The sequence below is a fragment of the Bos taurus genome, chromosome 2 (assembly GCF_002263795.3).
Source record: "Bos taurus isolate L1 Dominette 01449 registration number 42190680 breed Hereford chromosome 2, ARS-UCD2.0, whole genome shotgun sequence".
In the NCBI taxonomy this organism is placed as follows: domain Eukaryota; kingdom Metazoa; phylum Chordata; class Mammalia; order Artiodactyla; family Bovidae; genus Bos; species Bos taurus.
In genome coordinates, this window is record NC_037329.1 from 10,599,710 (window position 1) to 10,625,746 (window position 26,037).

At 36.5% G+C, this 26,037-nt stretch overlaps 1 protein-coding gene across 1 annotated transcript in view; it reads right to left on the reverse strand.

Annotated features, from left to right (window-relative positions):
* FSIP2 (fibrous sheath interacting protein 2) overlaps positions 1-26,037 on the reverse strand; it is a 142,481-nt gene that overhangs the window by 36,833 nt on the left and 79,611 nt on the right. The window contains exons 14-16 of the mRNA XM_059877827.1: positions 19,692-19,749; positions 13,938-13,974; positions 1,718-10,661 (exon numbers count right to left, since the gene is read on the reverse strand). Coding sequence (XP_059733810.1) covers positions 1,718-10,661; positions 13,938-13,974; positions 19,692-19,749 — 9,039 coding nt within the window. The remainder of the gene's footprint in view (positions 1-1,717; positions 10,662-13,937; positions 13,975-19,691; positions 19,750-26,037) is intronic.

A 26,037-nucleotide genomic window follows, 5' to 3' on the forward strand; every position in this document is an offset into this window, starting at 1 on the left:
GTGGAATCTTAATTTTAGCCATAAAGTTGAGAAAATAACCCTGAAGAATTCAAATATCTAAGTCTACTGCTGGTATCTGTTTTGCTTAGATGGTTAAGGTGCTCTAAAGAGCTGGAATTCCTGGGGCAGAGAAATGATTTCCAAGTGTTATATCTTAACATGTGCACAGTGATCTCTGTGGAATCAGGCAAGACCAGTGGCGAGTGGAGGCTTTAAGCTGAACTTTGACAATTAGATGGGTTTAGATATCTTGAGATGAAGGAAGTAAGGAAAGGAAGCTCCACATGGAAGGAGCATGAGTGACATCACTGAAAAACCCTAGACATGTCTGGGAATAGAGAAGAGACGTGATAGAAGGAAAGGGCTAGTGGTAAAGAATCTGATCTCCCAAGACAGTAGACACAGGTTTGATCCCTGGGTCAGGAAGATCCCCTGGAGAAGGAAATGGCAACCCACTCCAGAATTCTTACCTGGAAAATTCCATTTACAGAGGAGCTACAGTCCACGGGGTCACAAAAGAGTCAGAGACCTAGCAACTAAACCACCACCACAGAGTCAAATACCAATGGGATGGGATTATGAATCTTATCTTCTCCTATTTTCTTTGTTTTTCTTTATTCTTTAAGTTCAGTTAGGCTGTACTTGAAGAAATTATACTTATAAGCTTGGAACTGCAGACACACCCAACTGTCCACCTTGAAATAATACCAGTTTTAATTATAGGAAATGGCCTCATTGTACAAGTAGTTAGGACTGATAATATGTATTCTACTATTTCAATGATGGTGAAGTGATGTATCTAGACTGGTAAAGTAGCAATTAATTACTGGCAACTGGAATTAATGATCCAGCTCAAGGCTATAATAGTATTAGATGGAATTTTATGAAACTGCCAATAATTACCAGGTTTGACATAAAGTGGCTATCATATAGTTCAACCAAACATACAGATGTATCCATGCTCAGTCGCTAAGTTGTGTCTGACTCTTTTGCAACCCTGTGAACTGCAGCCTGCCAGGCTCCTCTGTCCATGGAATTTTTCTGGGCAAGAATACAAGAGAGGGATACCATTTCCTCTTCTGGGAGACCTTCCTGACCCAGGGATCAAACCCACGTATCTACATCTCCTGCATTGGCAGGCAGATTCTTTACCACTGAGCCATCTGAGAAGCTAAATATACATATAGATAAATATATTTTCACCTTCTTAAAAAAATGCTTTCAAGGATATGTTTAGAGTATTATACCTAAAAGGAATATAATAATACTGTAATACAAACAAAACAAGATGTTTAATATCACTGTTCTTACAAACTGTGACTAATCATAGTAATGACTTCAACTGTCCACCTTAAAGTTGAAACACAACTTTCAATCAGTTACCTGTACATTTGGTATAATTATAAATAAGTCATGCATGACAACTTTAAAAATGTTTAGAACTCAGACCTCATGTTCAAACCAATATTTCCCGCTTTTCAATAGTCATATTTTCTCTCATCTGTAGATATGGAAAAATGAGCAATACACCTTTTCAGATTCAAACCATATGAATTTTTAACTTTTTTTTTTTTAGTATTCTGTTATATTAAGAAGTGATTAAACACCGTCCCTCTAAGGCTGTTTTCAGAAAAACAGTAAATGAAGCTTCTTGAACTGGAGCTCTTTTATATATATCTGATTATTTTCTTTGTAAATTAAGCCCACTCTTACTTACCTCTAGTTTCAAAGTTCTTGAAATATGTGACCACAGATGTGGTGACATGTCTGGATACCAGGTGAATTTCATTTGGACCCAGTTCATGGTCAGCAAAAGCAATGACTTCAACTTCCTTCAGCGTCTTTATTTTCAGGTAACTCTTATTTTCCCATTTTTGCAATAAAGAAAAATCTTCCCTTTTGACCTCAGCTTTTTTGTTTTCTTCTTCAAGTATATAGCTGATTCTTTTATCCCACATTCTAAGCAGACTTTTCTCCTCATTCTTTTGTCCTCCAGATGTTTCAGACAAAGGGTCTTGCTTTGATATGAAAAATGGTTTCATTGTTTCTGTGCTTTCATTAATGTGTGGTTGATTTGGAAATCCATAGCTTGACAGCACAGTACTGACAATATTTTCTGCGGCTAAACAAATTTTGAGTGGAGAAACACTTGTCTGAATTTGGTTAGGCTCAATAACTGGTTTGGAGATCTCATAATGAAACACCCTCGGATTTTCACCTTTTCTCATTTCTATAAATGACATTACTTGCTTTAATGCTGTTTCTGTGGATTCATTTGCTTTCTTTAACAGTTTTTGTAAGACACTCCCTTCAGGGAGGGAGCTATTTCCTTTCATAGCTTGATCAAAATAGCCCAAGTCAGATTCCTTTGGGATAGTGTCTTGCACTTTGTTTCTAGAAGATGAAGGTCTATTTTCTGAATCAGGCCTTCTCATTGGCTCTGAGTTTCTAACTGTGTCTTCTACAGAGGCTCTGGAATATGAAGGTAAATTTGATGAAGACTTATACCTTTTTTTCATATTTTCCTCTGAATAAAAACCCAAATCTGGAACACTGCTTTGTGGAAGATTATTCCCAAAACTTACTTCCTTTAACTTTGACATGGGCATTTTCGTATCAGTTGCTAATTCAACCTGGTTAACAATGTAAGTATTTTCTACTCCTTGGAAGAAATTTTCCTTGGGAAGGTTTTTGATTAGAGACTCACTGAAATGAGCACACTGGTCCATCAGTGTACCAATGATCTCACTTGCTGCAGTGTTCTCTTTCAATGTGCTGACGGAAGATGGTTCCACTTGGCTTATTTCTTTGTCTAGCTTGTTCTTAATTACACCAAGCATGTTGTGGACAATATTAACAGCATATGTAAGTAATTCTGAATGGAATGAATGAACCTGTAGAAGGGTATTCTGTACATTTTCCTTGGAAACAATAGTACTTGACTTGGATTCATCAGAAAATTTTTTCAATGGTTGTAACTTTGGCAACATCTTTTTGCTTAATAGTCTTTGTTGGACAGGAAAAAGATTTTCTATAGGCATTTTCACTATTTCAGAAAACTCGTATTTAGAGATATGTTTAAACTGTAAGTCCACAAATGACTCTAAGATGTTTAAAACCCGTTCTACAATTTCTCGAACAATTTGGTTGCTAGAGCCCAAAGCACTTTGGTCTTTGGTTTTAGTGTTATATACTGGTACATTGCTGAGGATGTCCTTGGCTGGAAAACCATATTTACTTTTAGTAGTAATGTGTTCTTTCCTATTTGCTGCAGTTTCTTTACCATATGGGGTGGTCATCTGGGACAAAAAGCACAGCTGTAATTTTTCAAGCAGCATTTCAACAATTTCCCTTCCAAACATATTAATTTGTGCTTTGTTGTTTTCAGCTCTAGTAGAAGCGCCCTTAAAACAACTATAAAACCGGTTTTCACAGTCCTCAAGATGTGGCAGATTTAAAAGCAAAAGAGAATATTCTAATTCTTTTGCTTTTATTGAAATTTCAGTCAAATCATTTTCAGCTATCATTAAAAGCTTACATTTTTCGTTTTCCATGTCATTTGATTCTGCTTGCCATTTGTCAAACATTTTTTTAAATATACCTTCTTTAGGAAAAATCTGCTCTAACTGTGAAGAAACATTTTCCAAGTAGAAACAGGCTTGTGGTCTGGCAAGAGACTCTGCACCTTCATTTCCGCGTGAACGTTTGGTTTCATCCAGATGTGAGAATTTGACAGGATTAGCTGAACTGTGGTTATTGATGGCATATAATCCTTGCAAAACTGTAGTAACTATTTTATTTGCTGCCATGATTTGATCAGATGGTAAAGCTCTATTACTTATCATTGCTCTAGCTCGTGTCACCTTTTCCAATTCTTTAATAGTTGTTTTCAGGATATTACTTATTATATCCTTGGCATACATTTTTAGTTGCGAAGTAGGCAGTTTCATTTCCAGTAAGTTTTTGGCATCTCCTGTTGACAGGATGTGTGGCAGCCCAATATCAGTCTTGGACCAGACATCTTTTGGGGTCTTCTCTCCAGGACTTGATTTGGTCCTGCTCTTGGCCTTAGCACGACTAGGTCCTATGTGTGGTTTTGTTCTAAGTTTAGGCAAAGGAGTAACTTTTGATCTTGCTTTTAAACTTGTTTTAACACTTGGTTTAGGGCTCACTTTAGAACTGTGTAGTCTTAAAGGTTGCAACTCATCAGAACAATTTTCATGGGACACAGTCTCTTCAAGATAAAATGAGGCAAAATTTGTGATCTTACTGAGAACCACTTGGATTAAATCTTTCCCCACTTGTGATGGTGAATATCGTAAAAATGTGTTTTCCAATAGAGAGATATTTTGACTGTCTGCATAATGATAAACCTGTGGTAGCACAAATCTAGTGACACTACTTCCTATTCCTGCTTTAGTTTCTTTGATGCATGGTGATTTCTTTGGTAAAATATTTTTGTCAGCTGGTTCTCCTTCATTATTTTCATATAATGATGTCATGATTACAGAGTACATGTTCCCCAAAACATTTTCAATTATGTCACTTGCCGTACTGTTGATATGTGATTGACAGAAGTTATTTTGTGTTATGTCTGATGTTTTAGAGTTAAAGTGGGATTTTTCATTAAAGGAAGGCAAATGGCCTATGATTTCTATTATTTTTTGATACACTTTACTTAAAACTTCTTCCACTGCACTGAATAATGCAGTTCTTTCTTTTTGTTTTGAGTTTTCATTTCTCATAAATAATTCTTCTAAAATAATTCTTTGGCTTTCCCTTTCCAATGCCATTTGGTTTTGTTCTAATGGATACTTTGAAAACAGAGACAGTTTGGTCTTTTTTTCCTGAGCTTTTTGTCCCAGTGATATTTCATTTGATGCGGTTAACTGTGAAAATAAATTAGGATTGTCTTTTGAGGAAAAACTGATATCCTTTGCAGCTCTTTTATTATGTAAACTCTTTAAGATACCATTGACAATTTCACTTACAATGGTAATTTCTTGGAATGAAACATTGTTTGGATATGGATGCATCTTTTGGATTTCAAGGTCTAAGTCATTTTTAATAAAATTCAAAATGGCACTGGCAATGATGTCAGAATATTCCTTAAGATGAGCTTGTGATAGATGAATTGTAGATCCAAGTTTTTCTCTGTAACTGGCAAAAGTGGAATCTGTGAGCTCTTGGCTGAGAATAGTTTCATTTGATATTTTCAGAATATTCACATTTGATTCCACCTGGCTTGGTTCATGAAAGATGATGCCATCTTGCTTACAGTTTTCCAGTTCTGGTCTCACAAATGACTTTTCTTTAGGCTGGAAAGCAAGCATAATAAATGAATCTATTCTTTCTGTGGCAAATGATTCTAACCAATTAAAAATATTTTGAGTAATGAAGTTAGCACTTTCCTCACATGGGTCAGGAACAGATTTCTTGGGGTCTTCTTTCTCTACTATAGTTATCTGGCTATCATTAACATAAGCTGGTTTAAGAATTTTTGAAGATGGAAAATGCTCTGTTTTTCTTTCACTTTCTGACACCGTAAGAAGAGACTGTTGACATTGTAGTTTTGAAAACGTATCACAAAAGGTCAGAGGCAATCTAGTAGAAGTAGGATCCTTTGCATTTATGCTAAGCATGACAGCAGAACTGAGATTATGAAGTACAACATCTACTATATCATTGGATATCAAAATAACATCTGATTTAGGAACTGAAAACTTTGGAAGAATTTTATTTACACCCTCAGTGTCAGAATTTGCTCTGGAATGTTTGCCAGCTATGGTACATTTCAAAGTGGGTGTGGCAAATGAGAGATTATTCTGGTTGAGTGTTTTTTCATAAATATCACATAAGACACTTTCAATGGTATCTTGTATTTGAAACTGAAGTACTTTTCGATACTCAATCTTCTTAAACAGCTTTTCAATAATACCTTCTTGCTGATCTGAACTGATCTCTTTGTCAAAACTGTTCTTGTCACATTTTCCTTTGGATGATACAATATCTAACACTGTGTTAACAATTTGTCTTGTAATACTTTCAGAAACCACAATGTTATTGGTTAAGAAAGGAGTTTCCTTCTCTTTATCTAATTCATTTTTGATTCCTTTTAAAATTTTTCTGGCCACTTCTGTTGCATATATATTTAATTTGTTCAAAGAGACCTGACAAAATGAGTTGGTGTTTTGTGACATAACATTATCCACTGAGCAAGAGGAAAGCTGACCCTCAGAATACAAATCTTTGGCTGACAAAGCTTTGCTTATTGTACTCTTACCCTGTTGAACAGGTAAAGCCATTGGAACTGTGAAGTTGATTTGGGGACAAAAAAGAGACTCTACTTTGGAAGTTACAAAAGTTTCTAAACTTGTTAATATTGCCTGCACAATATCTTCAACTATGTTTCCTTTAGCTTGTCTGCCAATATTGAATCTGGACTGAAGAGTATAAGGATTCTTGTTCAGTGCAGTGATGGAGGGTTTTCCTCTTCCATAGGTGTGTTCATGGAAAGAAACATTTGCTGAGAAGGTGATGGTTTTATAGCTATTTTCACTTGCAATTGTCTCTGTCTTAGCAGCTGTATAAAGTTTATCAAATACAGTTGTAACAACATCATCTGCCACTATGGTTACATCTGCTTCAGACACCATCATTTTATCTATAAATGGAACAGACGTTTGAGCAATTGGCTTGTCAACATTGGGAGGGATGTCGCTTAAAAGAGAATGGGAGAGAAAAAGCATATTTAATTGACTGACCAAAGCATTTTGAAAGATCTCATTCAAAATATTTCTTATAATGGGGACAATTGGAGATTTCTGTGGTTCTTTGAGCTTTACTTCAAGTTTGTTTAAGGTTCTTTCTAGAACCCATTGTTGAAGAGAATTTGATTGAGTTTCTTCTCTTAGTGGTATTTCCTCACCAATGAATTCTTTCTCTGCATTTGTAGCATCTTCTAGAAATGAATCTGATTCAGCTCCCCCAGGAAGAAAATTTCCATAGATTGGCCTGTATCCATAAGTTTCACTGTCTCTCTCTTCAGATTCAGTTTCATTAAGCATATCTGAGGATACTGCATCTAAGATTAAACTGACTATATTCTCTAGCATTTGTTTCTCAGGTGGTGGTGTTTCCACACTTGTCCTCAAATCTAACGAGTTCATATTTAATTCTGTTTGAATAGCTTTCAAAATAGCACTTGATACTTTCTTTGCATTTGTGTATAAAGCTGACTGCAATAGTTCTTCATGTGTGTCTGTGAAAACACTGAAGCTTTCACATTCCACGTTCATCTTACTGCTTTTTTTATTTTCATCATTAGTAGAATCCAGAGTTTCTAAATTTCCATTGGCAAAGCCTTCCAGTTTAGCAAAAACCATATTAAGAATATCTGAAGCTACCGCTTTTAGCTTATTTGAATGCATTTCTTTTGCACTCCCTGTTTTGGAAGACTTGGGAGCAATAGGTTTTTCCGTGCTTTTAGTTATCTCTTTATCACCCTCTTGAACCATCCTGGAAACTATGCTGGAGATTATGTCAGTGCATTTGGCCATTTCCTCAATAATTGAAGTAAGTGATAGGTTGTCAATATCAAGAGACTCTGAGGTAGCTTTACATCCAGAACTTACTGAACTAGTATCTGTGTCGACACTACATAATTTTGCAATGATATATTCCAAAATTGTTGTGGAAATGAGCTGAATATTAGACTGCAATTCAGTGGCTCTTTGCTGATTCTTGTTTGTCTTCTCTCTACTTACCTTAGAACAAGATGGCTGACAGTGAGGGTGGGCCCCTATGAGCTTGCATAACATTTCATAGAGTGTTTCCCCAATATTATCTAACACTTGTAATCTGGAATTCTCTTTCAGATCTTTTCCATTAATGACACTATGGAGAGCACATGGAGTAGCTAAAATTTTGTAAAAAGATTTTTTATCCTGTCTGCTTGGCAAAATGTTCCCTTTATCAACTTTATCAGATCCATGTGAAGCTGTTGGCTTTGAGTTATCTGAAGAGAGTGAAATATTGCTTTGATCTGGATGTCCACTTGATAATATTTCACAAATACAAGTTAATAATGGTGATTCCATGATGTCATCATTGAGATCTGAGACAAGAGATTCTAATTTCTTAGTGTCAGTAAAACATCCTTTACCTGTGAGGGATTTGGTATAGTTTCTTTCCCTAAGATTTAGGTTTTTCTCACTGAGTTCTAGTTCATTCTGGATAGCACGCAAAACGATGTTTACCACTTTAGCTGTGTAAGTACTAAGTTGAGATTGTAATGAAGATTTGTCTGCAAGTGAAGGTTTGAAGCCCATTTGCAATTTTGGACAAATAAATAACTTCAGCTTTTTAAAAACTGCATTAATGATCTTATCAGTAATTTCATCTGCAGGTTTTGGTTCACTCTCTTTAGATTTTAACAGGGAAGGTTTTGCCATATCTCCATCTAGTGAAGACAAATATTTCATTTTCTTTTCACTGTCGAACCATATTTTTAGTGGCTTTTTATTTGGTGCTGCTTTGACCATGTGGAGAGTGTCAGGACTCTCTAGAGAAGCTGGATGAACTGATGATGAAATGGAACTTTTGGTGGTACTGGGAATGCAGCTTGCTTTTTGAAGTATGTTTAGTATAGTGTCTGTTATTTCCTGAGCTACTGTACTAATTTCTGACACAGAAAACAGCTGGTCCATCCATTCTTGATGTAATGGTTCTTGAGGTTTTTCTGAAACATGAACTGAAGCTTTGTCAGTTCTACTTTCTAAGTGACCAGGAGGAACTGAAGATATGTCCTTGAGCATTTCTGTTAAAATACTTTTAACTGTGTTTTCTGAAGCCTTTTGTATTTGATGCTTTTGATCTTGGCTGAAAAATAAAATGTCTTTATTCAAACAGGGTTTTTCCTTCAAAATTTTTCTATCCTTAAAAAATGGTAGCTCAGTCCTTAACCTGCAACTGTGAAATGTAGCTTTGCTTCTTGGAGAAGCAGGCTTTGTAGGTAGTTTGCTATTTCTTTGGAATTCTAGACAAGTGCTTCCTTTTGTAAACCAATGCTCAGAAATTTGTTCTTGTGGTTTTGCTTTTTCATCTTTGAAAGATGAATCAAGCACATTTTCCACAATTCTGTCTACTTCTTCATTATCATCTTCAGAATAAAGGACCATGCCAGGAACATTAATAGGTGGAAATGGTCTTCCAGACCTAGGGCCATTAGAAAATCTAGTGCCAGTGAGTCTGTACTTTACATCAGTGTTAGAAGGACTTCTCAGTCTAGAATGTCTACATTTTTGATTACCAGCTTTTACTGGTTCCTGATGTAGCTGAGTAAAGATATCATCAAGCAACTTAAGGAGTACTACTGTTTCTTCAGATGCAATAAGTCTCTCATTATTAAGTTCAGTTTGTACATATCCTAGTATAGTGCTGATTGCTTCCTCTATATAGCCAACCAAAGAGGACTGGGAAAGAATATTTGACATTAAATTCTGTATCTTTTCTTTAACAATTACATTAGCTGCATCAAGTTCAGGATTACATTTATTTTTGTTGGCTTTTATATGACACATATATGTTGGGTCTGTCATATGTTGCTGATGGGAAAGTTTAGTTGCCTCTTCAAGATGAGGAAGTTTACTTTGCTTATTAGCTGTAAGAGTCATCAGCTTTTCTAAAATGGCATGCACCATATCCTCTGCAACATCACACATGGGTTCTGCAGTAGAAGGCACTGAAGCTATTAAAGGTTTTCCATATGATAGAGTGAGAGATTCTCCACTGGGTGTTAGGCTTGGTTGAATGTTGACTGGTAAATCTTCTTGTGAATATATCTGGACACATTTTTTCTCAACTGCAGACTGTAGTTTCTCAAGCATATTTTCCACAATTTCTGAAGCTACTGAGCAGATATCAGTATTGGAAACCAAGTCTCCTCTTACAGGCTCACTTTGGTCAACAAAAACTTCAGCAGTAACAGAAGAAATAGAGGGAATGGCATGTGTTAAATCAGACATTATTTCTTGAAAAATGCTTTCCAAAATCAATTCAGTTTCTCCTTTTAAGTGACACTTAAAGTTAACAAAAACATTCTTTAAATTCTTCATTTCATTCACGGCTTTTGCTTTTTGATCAGAAAATGGTGGATTCTCTAAACCATCTGTTTCAGTGGTAGCATCCTTTGATTTTTTTGTGTCTGTTTCAAGTGATGCTAGAAGATGACTATCAGATTTACAACTTCTGAGGTCAGGGTATGTATATACCATGTTTGTTTCATTATGTTTTAGTTCATTTGTTACAGATTGTCCTGTAATGTGACATGTTTTTCCCACAACTGCTTTTTCCACATGGGCAGATGGCTTTAATGGTGTGGTTGGTCTCCTTACTGATATGTCAACTGCAAATGCACAGGGCTCTCTCTTAAATGATTTAGTTGTTGCAGAAGTGTAGCTTCCGTAAGTAAACTCTTCACTGCATGTGCTACAAAAACTTGAACTATCTGAGGAGAGGACAGAGTCATCAGACACTGGATATGTATTATTTTTCAACCTTTCTTCATACTTTGTGATGGCTGGGTATAATATACTGGTAACTGTAGCCACAACCCAGGTCATTATATTCTGAATTATGCTATTCAGTTCTTCAGAAGTTACCTGGTTTGAGGCAAGCAGGAATGAAAAGAAAATCATGTAACTATCTACTCTATGATGCAACAGAGGGTAACATTTGATGTTTTATATCAAACAATGCATAGCTTGATACCATCATGGTTATAAAGAGAACATGGTAAATATGTATATATATATATATATATATATTTAGAATTTCAAATTAATTTTGAGTTAGTTTATTCTATACTAAAGTAAAATGTGTATATATATATATACACACACACATATATATATATATAAGTTTCCATTTGGCTCTCATTCCTTCAGAACATTTTTATTTATTTATTTTTCCTAACATTTATAGCTAGGATAAAAGAATTTTTGGTTAAAAAGAAAGAAAATGAAAAATCACCAAATTGCTATCTAGGCACATTATATTACATGCATATATTTTTTCAAGAAGAAACATAGTGTCTACAATCTAGCAAAATTATTTTAAAATGAACCAGGTTATTTCTAACAAATTATTTCTCAAACAGATATGGTCAAAACATTTGGGTGGCTTCAGAGGCATCCATCTAGCTAAAAGTAAGGATGGAAAAGAACCCAGCTCTCTTCTCATTCCCTGATGCAGAGGTGAGCCTGTGTTTTGTTGATAGGGAAAGGACTACAGCTAATTGTTAAGAATCTAATCAGTTCAGTTCAGTCAGTCAGTCGTGTCCGACTCTTTATGACCCCATGAATCGCAGCATGCCAGGCCTCCCTGACCATCACCAACTCCCGGAGTTCACTCAAACTCATGTGCATCGGGTCGGTGATGCCATCCAGCCATCTCATCCTCTGTTGTCCCCTTCTCCTCCTGCCCCCAATCCCTCCCAGCATCAGTCTTTTCCAATGAGTCAACTCCTTGCATGAGGTGGCCAAAGTACTGGAGTTTCAGCTTTAGCATCATTCCTTCTAAAGAACACCCAGGACTGATCTCCTTCAGAACGGACTGGTTGGATCTCCTTGCAATTCAAGGGATCCTCAAGAGTCTTCTCCAACACCACAGTTCAAAAGCATCAATTCTTCGGCGCTCAGCCTTCTTCACAGTCCAACTCTCACATCCATACATGACCACGGGAAAAACCATACCTTGACTAGACGGACCTTTGTTGACAAAGTAATGTCTCTGCTTTTGAATATGCTATCTAGGTTGGTCATAACTTTCTTTCCAAGAATCTAATAAGCAAAAATAAAAAGTTTATGCTTTATGGAGATTGAATGGGTTTGTATCTAACAAGATAGTATCAATGGAAACTGTCATAGAAGGCAGAAAAAAGGTGATACAGTGAAGTTGTGAACAAACGAGCTTAGATAGAAAATAAGGGCAGGCTAGAATTTCGTCTCAAAGAGTCAAGAGGGCTGAGCAAGGATAGGTTTAGAGAATTCCTCCTTTTGAGCTTGATATAAAACTTCAGGGACTAGATTTGAACTACCATTTCCTTAGTGGTCAATGGGGCTATCCTACGTTTAAGTTTGGGCTTTCCAGATAGCTCAGTTGGTAAAGAATCCACCTGCAATGCAGGTGACCTCGGTTCGATTCCCGGGTTGGGAAGATCCCCTATAGAAGGGAAAAGCTACCCACTCCAGTATTCTGGCCTGGAGAATACCATGGACTCTATAGTCCATGGGGTCGCAAAGAGTCGGACATGACTGAGTGACTTTCACTTACTTACTTACTTAAAGTTGGACTAAGAGCCTCACTAACAGAATCCATCTGTTTCTATATACTTCTGCTTATGTATTAAAAACATACTTTGGATTTGTATTAATAAAAATCCTCTTGCCTATAATAAACTAACAGTCTGTTCAAAATTGTTACGACTCTTAAAACAAAAACTAGTAAACATAAGTAACTGGCAGCAAAGCCTGGAAAGCTGTCATGTAGGCAGGAGAATAAAAAAAAAAAAAAAAAAAAGGATTTCTGTAATGGGGCTATTCACACCCAAAATACTGCATTAAGTTAGCACAGAAAGCAGAGACATCACTTTGCTGACAAAGGTCAGTATAGACAAAGCTACAGTTTTTCCAAAAGGTCAGTATAGACAAAGCTATGGCTTTTCCAGTAGTCATGTATGGATGTGAGAATTGGACCATAAAAAAGGCTGAGTGCTGAAGAATTGATGCTTTCAAATTGTGGTGCTGGAGAGTCCCTTGGACAGCAAGGAGATCAAACCAGTCAATCCTAAAGGAAGTCATTCCTGAATATTCATTATAAAGACCAATGAGGAAGCTCCAATATTCTGGCCAACCTGATGTGAAGAGCCGACTCCTTGAAAAGACCTTGATACTGGGAAAGACTGAGACAGGAAGAGAAGGGGGTGACAAAGGATAAGATGGTTGGGTGGCATCACTGACTCAACAAACATGAGTTTGAGCAATCTCTGGGGAAGAGTGGAGGACAGGGAAATCTGGCGTGCTGCAATCCCTGGGGTCACAGAGTCAGACACAACTTAGCAACTGAACAACAAGCACACAATTATACCCATATTAGGCCAACAGTCAAAGATAAGTTAACACCTATGCAGCATATTCTCTTTTGACACATTAAAGAATGTTTGGGGGCACCCCAGGGAAAGCCATTTTATTCTGCTCTAATCCTTGAATCTTCTCATATGTTTTGCATTTATTATACAACATCCAAAACATTATATAACATCCAAAATGAAATGTTTTGAATAAAAACAAATAATTTATTCTAATCTACTATGACATATAAACTGAGACATTCAATATATATATATATATATATATATATATATATATATATATTGCTTTCTGCTTTTCTTACTACCAGAGATCATAAATGATAGAACTACATTATTATTCTTAGGCTAAGTATGACATATGAAAGAAAGCTATCCCTAATATGTTTTGTTCTTAGGTGACTAGGTCCCTTCCCACAAAACTGACTTTGGACAAGTCCAGGCATCCCAACTCATGAGCCAAATCTGCAAAGTGATGTGTAGTAGCTTCCCATGACAGAATGGGTTTATGGTTGTTTGACACTATTCTTATAAGGGCTAGGTCCCTTAATGCTCCTCCCCTGACTTCCTGCCCATCTCCATGAGACCTCTTCCTGAATGGGCAAAATTATCTTTTGATAAGAACTTTAGTGCAAAATCTAAGAATTAACTGAAAGTGAACTTTAAAGAAGAAAAAATGGGCAAAGAGGGACATTAATATCAGCAAATGATTGCATAGTTTTTTTCTACTATGAAACATTTAAAATTATCACTAATATGCTGCTTTATCAATGAGTTTTATGATACATACTTTTTCTTGCAAGCAGTTTTGTAGGAGATGCTGTTGTCTGTAAAGTCAAGAAAGGTTGATACTTTTGTTATTATTTAGGATCAAGAATTTATGTAGCTTTTTCCAAAACTTATAATCACTGAATCATTTTTTTTTCTCTTTATATCTGAAAGTTTGTTTTTTTTTTTTTAAACAGAAATCAAAAGAATAAATTTTATTTCTATCCCCCACCACCTACTTCTCCTTCCTTTTTTGATACTGGCCCATATGCCTTAATACTCAGAAGCAGAATTATAACTGTTGCATAAAAATGTCTATTTGAAAATTCTATTTCTGACCCGCCTTAGACATTCCTGCTGTGTTGTCTGCTGGGAAAGGACACAGACTTGGAGGGAGGTGAGCTAGTCTTTCATGTTTGTTAAAAGGCAGCATGAAGTGACAAGACATCTGACCAGAGCTTCTGGATAATCCTTAATTTACTCTTTCAAATCCCATGGTTTTACCCATGCTTTCATCAAACGGCAAGGAATTATGTGATAACTATTCAATAACTGTGGGTTAAAATAATACATTTCTAGCCCTCTTAAATACAAATTTAGACACAGCCCTTTTCTATGTATGACAATATTGTATCATGTATTCTAGTCATATTTTTATCATGATAATGAAATTAACAATGCAGTTTTCTCACTGGTAACAAGAACTCAATGAAAATTATAGAACTGTTAATAAAACAAAATCTAAGACTTTAGTTCTTATTTATTTTTGTATATTTCAGGTATTTATTTTCATGTATTTCAGTATAGGTCCTTTGCTTATCTTTTTCCTAATTACTTAAAATAAAATCGATACACATTTTTTACTTTTTCTAGGCCTGTACTTTACATTATAAAACCAGACACTGAGTTTGTGTTGAGTGATGAGACATGGACTCCTGATCCAACAACAATGAGCATTGCTGACCTAGGAGGAAGACCACTTGCAAAGGATGAAATCAGTGTTTGCGTGCTCATAAACTGTATTCTCCCAAGATCTCTGGAGAATATGTATACAGTTAAATAGATGCTTTCAGAAGGGTGACGAGATGGCAGAGTAGAAGGACTTGCGGTCATCTTCTATCACAAAAACACAAAAGAGGCAACTAACTGCTGAATAATCATCCACAGAAAAGACTAGATCCTATGAAAAAAAGGTATTCTACATCTAAAGACATAGAAGAAGCCACAACGAGACAGTAAGCGTGCTTTTGTGATACAATCAAATCCCATATCCACTGGGTTGGTGACCCACAGACTTGAAACATATTGCAGAGTTTATCCTAGAGGTCTGAAAATTCTGAGCCCCACATCAGGCTTCCCTGCCTAGGGGTCTGGCATCACAAGTAGAAGCCCCCACAGAATTTGGTTTAAAGGCCAACAAGGCTTAACTGCAGAAGCTCCTAGGACTAGGGGAAACAGAGACTCCACTCTTGGAGGGTGCATGCAAGGTTTCACATGCACTAGGACCCAGAACAAGGCAGAATCTCCATAGGAATCTGGGCCAAACCTACCTGTGGGTTTTTAAAGGTCTCCCTGGAGTTGGCGGAAGTCCCAGGGAAGTCCTCAGTGTGAGCTCTCCAGGAGGTCACCATTTTGGCACTGAGAGTTGGCCCTATCCAACAGCCTGCAGGCTTCAGTGCTGGGATACCTCAGGCCAAACAACTGACAAAATGGGAACACAGCCCCACTCATCAACAGAGAGGTTGGCTAAAGTTGTCCTGAGGCCCCTGGCACAGCCCTGTCCACCACAGGCATAAAATCCAGCACCACCCACCAGTGAGCACTTACCAGACCCTCCCAACAGGAAGCCTGCATAAGCCCCTAGACTAACCTCACCCACCAGGGACAGACAACAGAAGCAAGAAGTATGATCCTACAGCCTGTGGAAGACAAACCACTAACACAGAAAGTGAAACAAAATGAGCCATCAGAGAAATATGTTCTAGATGAAGAAACAAGATGAAACCCCAGAAGAAAAGTAAGTGATGTAGAGATAGATAATCTACCTGAAAGAAAATTCAGAATAATGTTAACAAAGATGATCCAAGAGCTTGGAAAAAGAATGAGGGTATAGACTGAGAAGATATAAGAAATGTTTAGAAAGTGCTAGAAGATTTAAAGAACAGAGATAAAATAACTAAAATAAAAAATACACTAGAAGGAACCAATAGCAGAATAAATAAGGCAAAAGGATGAATAAGTAAATTGGAAGACAGACTGTTGGAAATCACTGCTGCAGAACAATAAAGAAAAAAGAATGAAATGACAGTCTAAGTGATTTCTGGGGCATTAAATACATCAACATTCCAATTATAGGGGTCCCAGGAAGAGGAGAAAGGGCCTGGGAGATGATAGCTAGAAAAATCCCTAACATGGGAAAGGAAACACTCAAGTCCAGGAAGTGCAGAGTCCCATACAGAATAAGCCAAGGAGGAATGCACAGAGACACATACCAAACTGATAAAACTTTAAGACAGAGAAAATAATTAAAGCAGCAAGGGAAAAGCAACAAATAACATACAAGGGAATCTGCATAAGGTTATCAGCTGATTTGTCAGAAGAAACTCTGCAGTCAGAAGGGAGTGGCATGATATATTTAAAGTGAGAAATGGGAAAAACCTACCAACAAGAATACTCTACCCAACAAGGCCCTTGTTCAGATTTGAAGGAGAAGTCAAGAGCTTTACAGACAAGCAAAAGCTAACATAATTCAGTACCACCTAACAAGCTTTACAACAATGCTAGAGGAACTTCTCTAGGTGGAGAGGATAAGGCCACACCTAGAAACAAGAAAACTATGAATGAATGGGAAAGCTCACCAGCAAAGGCAAACCTAAAGGTAGGAAATCATTTGCACACAAATATGATATCAAAATAAGCAATTGTGAAGGGAATAATGATCAAAACTATGATTTAAGAACTTCCAACAGACAAACATCCAGGATCAAACGGCTTCACTGGCGAATTCTAAAAAATATTTAGAGAAGAATTAATACCTGTCCTTCTGAAACTATTCCAAAAAATTGCGGCAACAAGGTATCTTTAAAAAAGAACACCTCACAATCACTTAGGCATGGTTTTCTTCTTGTCATATCTACCTAATATCTAGCATTATGCTTCAAATATAAATTCCTATTTAAAATCTTTTGGATATGGGCCTACTCATGTAATTCAAAATGAAGCCTTTGTGCAGGCCATTAATGGACTTCTAACACTGGTTTCTATTTTCTTTCCATAAATTATTCTTATATATTTCTGTTAGGTATTCATCACGTACTCCAACTTGATCATACCACTATCCCTCCTAAACAGTGTTGCCCAGTAGATAAACTATAAATTTCTGATAGTATACAAAGTAGCAAGCACTCTTACTGTCTTCTTTACTGTTACTCCTTACAACTTCCATCCCAATAATATAAACGTACTCATTATCTAAGTGTAATGCTTAATTATTGAAACTTAATTATAAAAATCATTGAAGTTTATCCACAATGCTATATTTACCTTGTCTTCATTCTCTTGGTTTTGAACTTCCAAGTCTATTTTATAAGTCTTGCTGTTTTTAGTATTAACATTAGAGAAAATAGAACTAATCAATAGAGGAAAGGGAGGGATAGAGAAGGTGGATGGTAGAATACATGTAATCATTCCACAGTAAAGTTTTATGAAATCTGGAGTGAAATCAGAATGAGAAGAATGTGAATATGTATGATTGGTAGAGTCAGATGAGAAAACATTATTAGCTGTGTTTTGTTGGTATTCTTATGGGATGTTAGGCTGGTTGGGTACAGCTAAAAGTTATTTTTCCCTGTCAATCTGGAAGGGAGTGGTGAAAAAGCTCCAAATAGTGCACAGAGTTACTCACCTTACTGAGTAATACATGAACCGTGAACTTTGGGGTGTTCACGCTGGTTTTAGGAAAGGCAGAGGAACCAGAGATCAAATTGCTAACATCTGCTGGATAATCAAAGAGCAAGAGAGTTCCAGAAAAACATCTATTTCTGCTTTATTGACTATGCCAAAGTCTTTGACTGTGTGGATCACAATCAACTGTGGAAAATTCTGAAAGAGATGGGAATACCAGACCACCTGACCTGCCTCTTGAGAAACCTGTATGCAGGTCAGGAAGCAACATTTAGAACTGGACATGGAACAACAGACTGGCTCCAAATAGGAAAAGGAGTACGTCAAGGCTGTATATTGTCACCCTACTTATTTAACTTACATGTAGAGTACATCATGAGAAACTCTGGGCTGGAAGAAGCACAAGCTGGAATAAAGAATGCTGGGAGAAATATCAATAACCTCAGTTATGCAGATGACATCACCGTTATGGCAGAAAGTGAAGAAGAACTAAAGAGCCTCTTGAGGAAAGTGAAAGAGGAGAGTGAAAAAAGTTGTCTTAAAGCCCAACATTCATAAAACTAAGATCATGGCATCTGGTCCCATCACTTCATGGGAAATGGATGGGGAAACAGTGGCTGACTTTATTTTTGGGGGCTCCAAAATCACTGCAGATGGTGACTGTAGCAAAGAAATTAAAAGACGCTTACTCTTTGGAAGGAAAGTTATGACCAACCTAGAGAGCATATTAAAAAGCAGAGACATTATTTTGCCAACAAAGGTCCATCCAGTCAAAGCTATGGTTTTTCCAGTGGTCAGTGAGAGTTGGACTATAAGGAAAGCTGAGTGCAGAAATATTGATGCTTTTGAACTGTGGTGTTGGAGAAGATTCTTGAGAGTCCCTTGGACTTCAAAGAGATCCAACCAGTCCATCCTAAAGGAGATCAGTCCTGGGTATTCATTGGAAGGACTGATGTTGAAGCTGAAACTCCAATATTTTGGCCACCTGATGCGAAGAGCTGACTCATTGGAAAAGACTGTGATGCTGGGAAAGATTAAGGGCAGGAGGAGAAGGCAAGGACAGAGGATGAGATGGTTGGATGGCATCACCAACTCAATGGACATGGGTTTAGGTAAACTCTGGGAGTTGGTGATGGACAGGGAGGCCTGGCATGCTGTGGCTCATAGGGTGGCAAAGAGTCAGACATGACTTGATCGACTGAGTTGAACTGAAGCTGGATCTTATTTTGGTAATTGATTTTTTTTTTAAGGTAATAGTGTTTGGTTTAAAATAATAGTCTTTCAGCTCTAACACTGAGAAAGCCATTCTAGACACCAACAGAAACAGATCATCACCAGTTTGAAGAATAAAACTCCCAGAGGTACCCCAAATCTCTTTTCCAAAGACTGGCAAGTTCCATTATTAGAGGTTATTATTTTGGATTATATGGCAAACACATTTTAGGATAACAATGACTAATTAAAAATTTAAAAATTAAAACTAATCTACCATCCTTAGGAAGCCAGTAATCTCAAAAGTTTCAAGGAATGGTAAATATTTAAAAGGGGATAAACGCAAAGAGGCAAGTCTAGATTCTGGGAAGCTACCTGAAGAGGAGAGGTCATATTTGAATGTGGCATGAAGACTCTAAATATAGGGTGAGGGTAGACCACAGTGGGATAAGGAAATAGCGAAGGAAAAGGAAAAATATTCACTTTGTCTACTTTACAATTTAACCTTAGTGATGAGAATTTGCAAAAGACATCAGTTCACTAAATCTAAGTAGAACCACAAGAATGGAGGATCCCATGCAATTATTTGCTTTTTAACATCACTCATGTACTTTTTAGAATATTAGTTTATAAATATATATTAATTTTCTTAGATACTTACGTATTTGAGAAAACACAAGAAGGGAAAATACCCTGGGTTGTGCCAGAAGCCTGAAGTCCTATTTAGCAGAAAAAGAAAACAATTACTTTGCATCCTTCCCCAACAAATTATAAAATGGCAATTAATGTCCTTTAATAGGTCTTTATTCTGTTATCAGTCTTGTTTAAAAGCCTCCAGAGACTCTCCACAATGAAATCTAAATTCCTTAGCAAGGCGTACAATCTGATGTTCTTTCTTAGGTCTCTAGGGTCTTCACTGACTAGTCCTCCATATTTATTCTATTAACCAGAGGCACAGAATAACTTACTTCCTAAATGTATCATATTTTCCATGCCTCTGGGCCCTTGTTTTGCCATTTTCTCTATCTGGAGCACCCTATGCCCTCTTTTAACTTACCTTTTTGGTCTCATTCAGCTTATGTTAACTCTTCTAGAAAGACTTCTTTGAAACTAAGTATATGAATATTAGGACTTCCCTCATAGCTCAGTTGTTAAAAAGTCTGCCTGCAATGCAGGAGACCCAGGTTCAATTCCTGGGTTGGGAAGATCCCCTGGAGAAGGAAATGGCAACCCACTCCAGTACTCTTGCCTGGAGAATCCCATGGACAGAGGAGCCTGGCAGGTTACAGTCTATGGGGGTCTCAAGAGTCGGACATAACTGAGTGACTAAGCACCCACAGCACAAATGAATATTCTTCTCTGGTGCTCCTAAAGTATTCTATCTGTTTCTATTATAAAACTTATGCTATATTGAAATTAAAGGTTTGCTCTTCTGTCTTCCTGATTATGATATAAATCTATCATTATATCCCCAACATTAATTTTTTGAGAATACTATTTAATTAATGTTTCCTCAAAATTTATTCATTGATTTGTTGGCCACTAATCTTCTCTCACTCGAATATCATCTAATTTGCCTTGCATGTAATCCAGTAAGTTTCCATTATTGGGTTTTATTAAGTTGGTGCAAAAATAATTGAGGTTTAACATTGAACTTTACAGTTTGATCCTGGAATACCTTCTTAAATAAATGTGGTTATAACTGATATACATCATTTTAATGCACATTTCTCACTTTATTATTATTTTTTTTTGCTAACTATTTGCTACTTGCTTCTTATTTTAGACTATAAAAATGATGTTAGACAAAAAGCAAATTTGAGCAGTTTTCTTATTTGAGTTCAAAATGGGTCCCAAGGCAGGCGAGACAATTCGCAACAGCAACATACATCTGGCTCAGGAACTGCTAACGAATGTACACTGTGGTAGTAGTGGTTCAAGAAGTTTTGCAAAGGAGATGAGAGCTTTGAAGATGAGAAGCATAGTGGTTGGCCATTGGAAGCTGATAACCACCAATACAGAGCCATCATCGAAGCTGACCCTCTTACAACTACATGAGAAATTGCCAAAGAACTACATTCTACAGTCATTTGGCATTTGAAGCAAGTTGAAAAGGTGAAAAACCTTGAAAAGTGAGTGCCTCATGAACTGACCACAAATCAAAAGATCATAGGTTTGAAGTGTCATCTTCTCTTATTCTGCACAAAACAATGAACCATTTCTCTATCAGAGTGTGACATGTGAATAAAAGTGGATTTCATACAACTGTCAATGACTTGCTCAATGGCTGGATGAAGAAGCAGCTCTGAATCACTTCCCAAAGTCAAACTTGCATCAAAAAAAAAAAAAGCGATGGTCATTGTTTGGTGGTTTGACAACCTTCTGACCCACTGTAGCTTTCTGAATCCCAGCAAAACCATTACATCTGAGAAGTATGCTCAGGTAATTGATGCTGCTGCTGCTAAGTGGCTTCAGTCATGTCCGACTCTGTGCGACTCCGTAGACTGCAGCCCACCAGGCTCCCCCGTCCCTAGGATTCTTCAGGCAAGAACACTGGAGTGGGTTGCCATTTCCTTCTCCAATGCATAAAAGTGAAAAGTGAAAGTGAAGTCGCTCAGTTGTGTCTGACTCTTAGCAACCCCATGGACTGCAGCCTACCTGGCTCCTCCATCCATGGGATTTTCCAGGGAAGAGTACTGGAGTGGGGTTCCGTTGTCTTCTCCACAGGAAATTGGTGAGATGCACCAAAAACTGCAACACCTGCAACTGGTATTGGTGAACAGAATAGGCCCAATTCTTATTCACAACAACACCCAGCTGCAATTATTCTCCACAAAAATGCCCTACTGCACAACACACAACCAATACTTCAAAAGTTGAATGAATTAGGCTATGAACTTTTGCCTCATCTGCCATATTTACCAGACCTCCTGCCAACTGACTACCACTTCAAGCATCTCAACAACTTTTTGCAGGGAAAATGCTTCCATAACCAGTAGGAGACAGAAAATGCTTTCTAAGAGTTCACTGAATTCTGGAGCATGGATTTCTGCACTACAGAAATAAACCAACTTATTTCTTATTGGCAAAAACATGTTGATTATAATGGCTCCTATTTTGATTAATAAAGATGTGCTTGACACTAATTATAATGATTTAAATTTCATGGTCTGAAACCGCAATTGCTTTTGTACCACATCATGCAAAGAGTTGACTCATTGGAAAAGACCCTGATGCTGGGAGGGACTGGGGGCAGGAGAAGAAGGGGATGACAGAGGATGAGATGGCCCGACGTCATCACCGACTCAATGGACATGAGTTTGGGTAAACTCCAGGAGTTGGTGATGGACAGGGAGGCCTGGCGTGCTGCAGTTCATGGGGTTGCAAAGAGTAAGACATAACTGAGTGACTGAACTGAACTGAACTGAAATGAATAGTAAAGATTCTGGACACAGGTGACAGGAAGTTTTTACATACATCTCTTGCCTGGCAAATCCCATGGACGGAGAAGCCTGGTAGGCTGCAGTCCATTGAGTGGCTAGGAGTTGGACACGACTGAGTGACTTCACTTTCACTTTTCACTTTCATACATTGTAGAAGGAAATGGCAACCCACTCCAGTATTCTTGCTTGGAGAATCCCAGGGATGGGGGAGCCTGGTGGGCTGCCGTCTACGAGGTCGCACAGAGTCGGACACGACTGAAAAGACTTAGCAGCAGCAGCAGCTACAGGCACAGTGGATTTAGTGTTTGTTAATTATACAAATGTAGAAATGAATAAAAATTTTAGACAAAAAGAATGTGTTGGATACAGAAAAGTATTAGAAATTAGAGCCTGTCCAAAGTCAAGTTTAAGAGGTAATTCTTGTTTCTTCCAATGAATGAGTAACAAATAGGTAACAATGGTGTATATAAAAAGTCTTACTTAAATCCTATGGACCTTTTTGAGTTTGTGTAGATATATTTGTTGTGTGTGTTCATATTCTGAGAAGTAGTACTTCAATTTAAGATTTCAAAGAACTGAGAAATTAAGTGTGAGGATAATACAATTTTAAAAGCAAAATAAAAAAACTCTTCTATGGCTTTCATTAATATGCTGTAGTAAATAGAAATATTTTCCTAGAATTCTGTATAAAACATTATAGCTATCTTCTTTAAAAAGCTAAGGTTTCAAGGAGGAAAGAGAAGTCTTTTAGAGTAAAAAACTGGGGGAACGTAAATATAGAACTATAAGGAAATGTTGAAGCTGATGCCTACTCTCTGCCCATCGGCCATAACTGTAAACTTAATGGAGAGCCAGAGAATTAAAATAAATCAGGCTCAAGTCATATGGGAAATTGAAACTTAGAGCTTGTAAAAACATATTGGATCCCACAGAGCTACACTCTTGGTGAAAGAGTTGTCTTTAAAAAAAAATTCATGGCACAGAGATGCACATGATGCCAAGGCACAAACACGTTATGCCTTGGTGTCAGTGTGGAAGAGGGAGAAAAGGAGAAAATAAAAATATATCTTAATAATTCACAACCACAGGTTATCTCTTATGTGATTTTCAGGTGCAAATTCACTGTATGGGCCATAAAACTCCAAATGAGAAATTAAAATGAACCTGTATTTATAGCTCTCCCAGATGCCTAGCAGAAGCATATTAAAAAACTAACAGCTTTATTAAAGTATAATATTCTTAGAACTCTACATATTTAATGTGTTCAGTTTGAGTTTCTACATAGTAATACATCATATCAAAGTATAGAATTCTGTCATAAATGAACTAACATATAAAACACATCCCTGTCATACACATAGACAAATATAAAAAAAAATTAATGTGCCTGTTATCAGGAATAAGAAATATTAAAATTAGATCCCAGAAATTTCATATATCTGAATTATCAGATATATAAAATATATGCATTTCATATGTTTAAATACATAAAGAAGTAATTGGAAATCATAGAACCTATCAAAAAATCCAGTCAAATCTGGAAAATGAGAAATTTTATAATGTATAAAATACATTTTATATATTAATAAATATATTTTATTAAATAAATATAAAACACATATTTATAATATACAATATATATGTTTATTCTAATAAAATAAAAGTGCATTGAATTAATACAATAGTAAAATAGATATAACTGAAGAGAGAATGGTTTAAGTGGAAGGCAGACTTAAGAAATTAACCAGAATTCTATAGAAAAATGGAAAATACAGTGGTTTTTAGAGTATGTATAAGTAGAAAGGGAAATAAACAGACAGAGACACATGCATACACATACATACGTATTTGGAATTTTAGGAGGAAAAAAATAAAATGAGAAGAGGCAATATAGGAGAGAAATATAGCTGATACATATCTGGAACTGCTCATCATAGTGATACTAAAGTGAAACAAGATCTTAAAAGCAGCCTGTGGTGTGTGTGTGTGGCAGGGGGTGGGAAGGTCAGGGAGATAGATGATCACTTACATGAAATTAAGTAGAATGGAATGTAGATAATTTAAATAGAATGATCTCTTTAAAGTGCTAAAAAAAAATAACTGAGAACTGGTATACCCAGCCATAATTAATTAAATCCTATAACAAATAAAATATAGTTCTATCAAATAAAATCAGAGTTTACTAACCAAACATATTCATTAATGACATTTCTAAAGAATTGATATACTTTAGGAAGAATGAAGGTGATTCCATAAAGTATGAAGTACAAAAAGGAATGATGAACAACAACAAAATAATAAATATCTGAGTAAATATAAATAAAACTTGACTGTATGAAAAAGAGGAGAGTAGTTTAATTTTGAATGTTTTACCAGATAAACTATTAGATAAATATAGGATTGTGATTATAAGTAAAATGTACCCACTTTGAAATATTCTAACTTTAAGTATGCAAGTTAAAATTTAAGGATAATTGTCAAAAGAAATATAGTATATAATTTCCAAAACAGTAGAGGGAAAACTGTATTTAAAATACATTTAATATTCTAAATGAAAGGAAGAAATAAGAAGTTAAAAAATATATAATATGCTTAATTTAAACATATATATTATGTATATATTAAAAAGGAGAATCAGCTTCAAGCAAAGGAAGGAAAAATCTCCCAAAGATCTATAATTAACATAAATATAACTAGTTTACTTCAGTTAAAAATTAGAAATGCTAATACTGAATGCCATGAAGGAAAACCCAGAAATATTTTTAAGAGCTACATCTAAACACTAAAGATTGAAAGTGTATACAACTATATTAACATTAGACCAGGTGAATTTAAAACAGAAAGTATGACTCATGATAAAGGTCACTACATAATATAAGAGACTCAGTTTACCAAGATAAACCTGGATATGGCCCAGATGTTTAAGCTGGGTTTAGAAAGGGCAGAGGAACCAGAGATCAAATTGCCAACATTCGTTGGATCATTGAAAAAGCAAGAGAGTTCCAGAAAAACATCTACTTCTGTTTAATTGACTTGGCCAAAGTATTTGATTGTGTGGATCACAACAAAACTGGAAAATTCTTATAGAGTTGGGAATACCAGACCACATTCCCTGCCTCCTGAGAAATCTGTATGCAGGTAAAGAAGCAACTACAATTACAGACAACTAGCCAATCTGATCATACAGACCACAGCTTGTCTAACTCAGTGAAACTAAGCCATGCCGTGTGAAGCCACCCAAGACACATGGGTCATGGTGGAGAGGTCTGACAGAGTGTGGTCCACTGGAGAAGGGAATGGCAAACCACTCAGTATTCTTGCCTTGAGAACCCCATGAACAGTATGAAAAGGCAAAAAGATAGGACACTGAAAGATGAACTCCCCAGGTCAGTAGGTGCCCAATATGCTACTGAAGATCAGTGGAGAAATAACTCCAGAAAGAATGAAGGGATGTGGCCAAAGCAAAAACAACACCCAGTTGTAAATACCACTGGTGATAGAAGCAAGGGCTGATGCTATAAAGAGCAATATTGCATAGGAACCTGGAATGTTAGGTCCATGAAT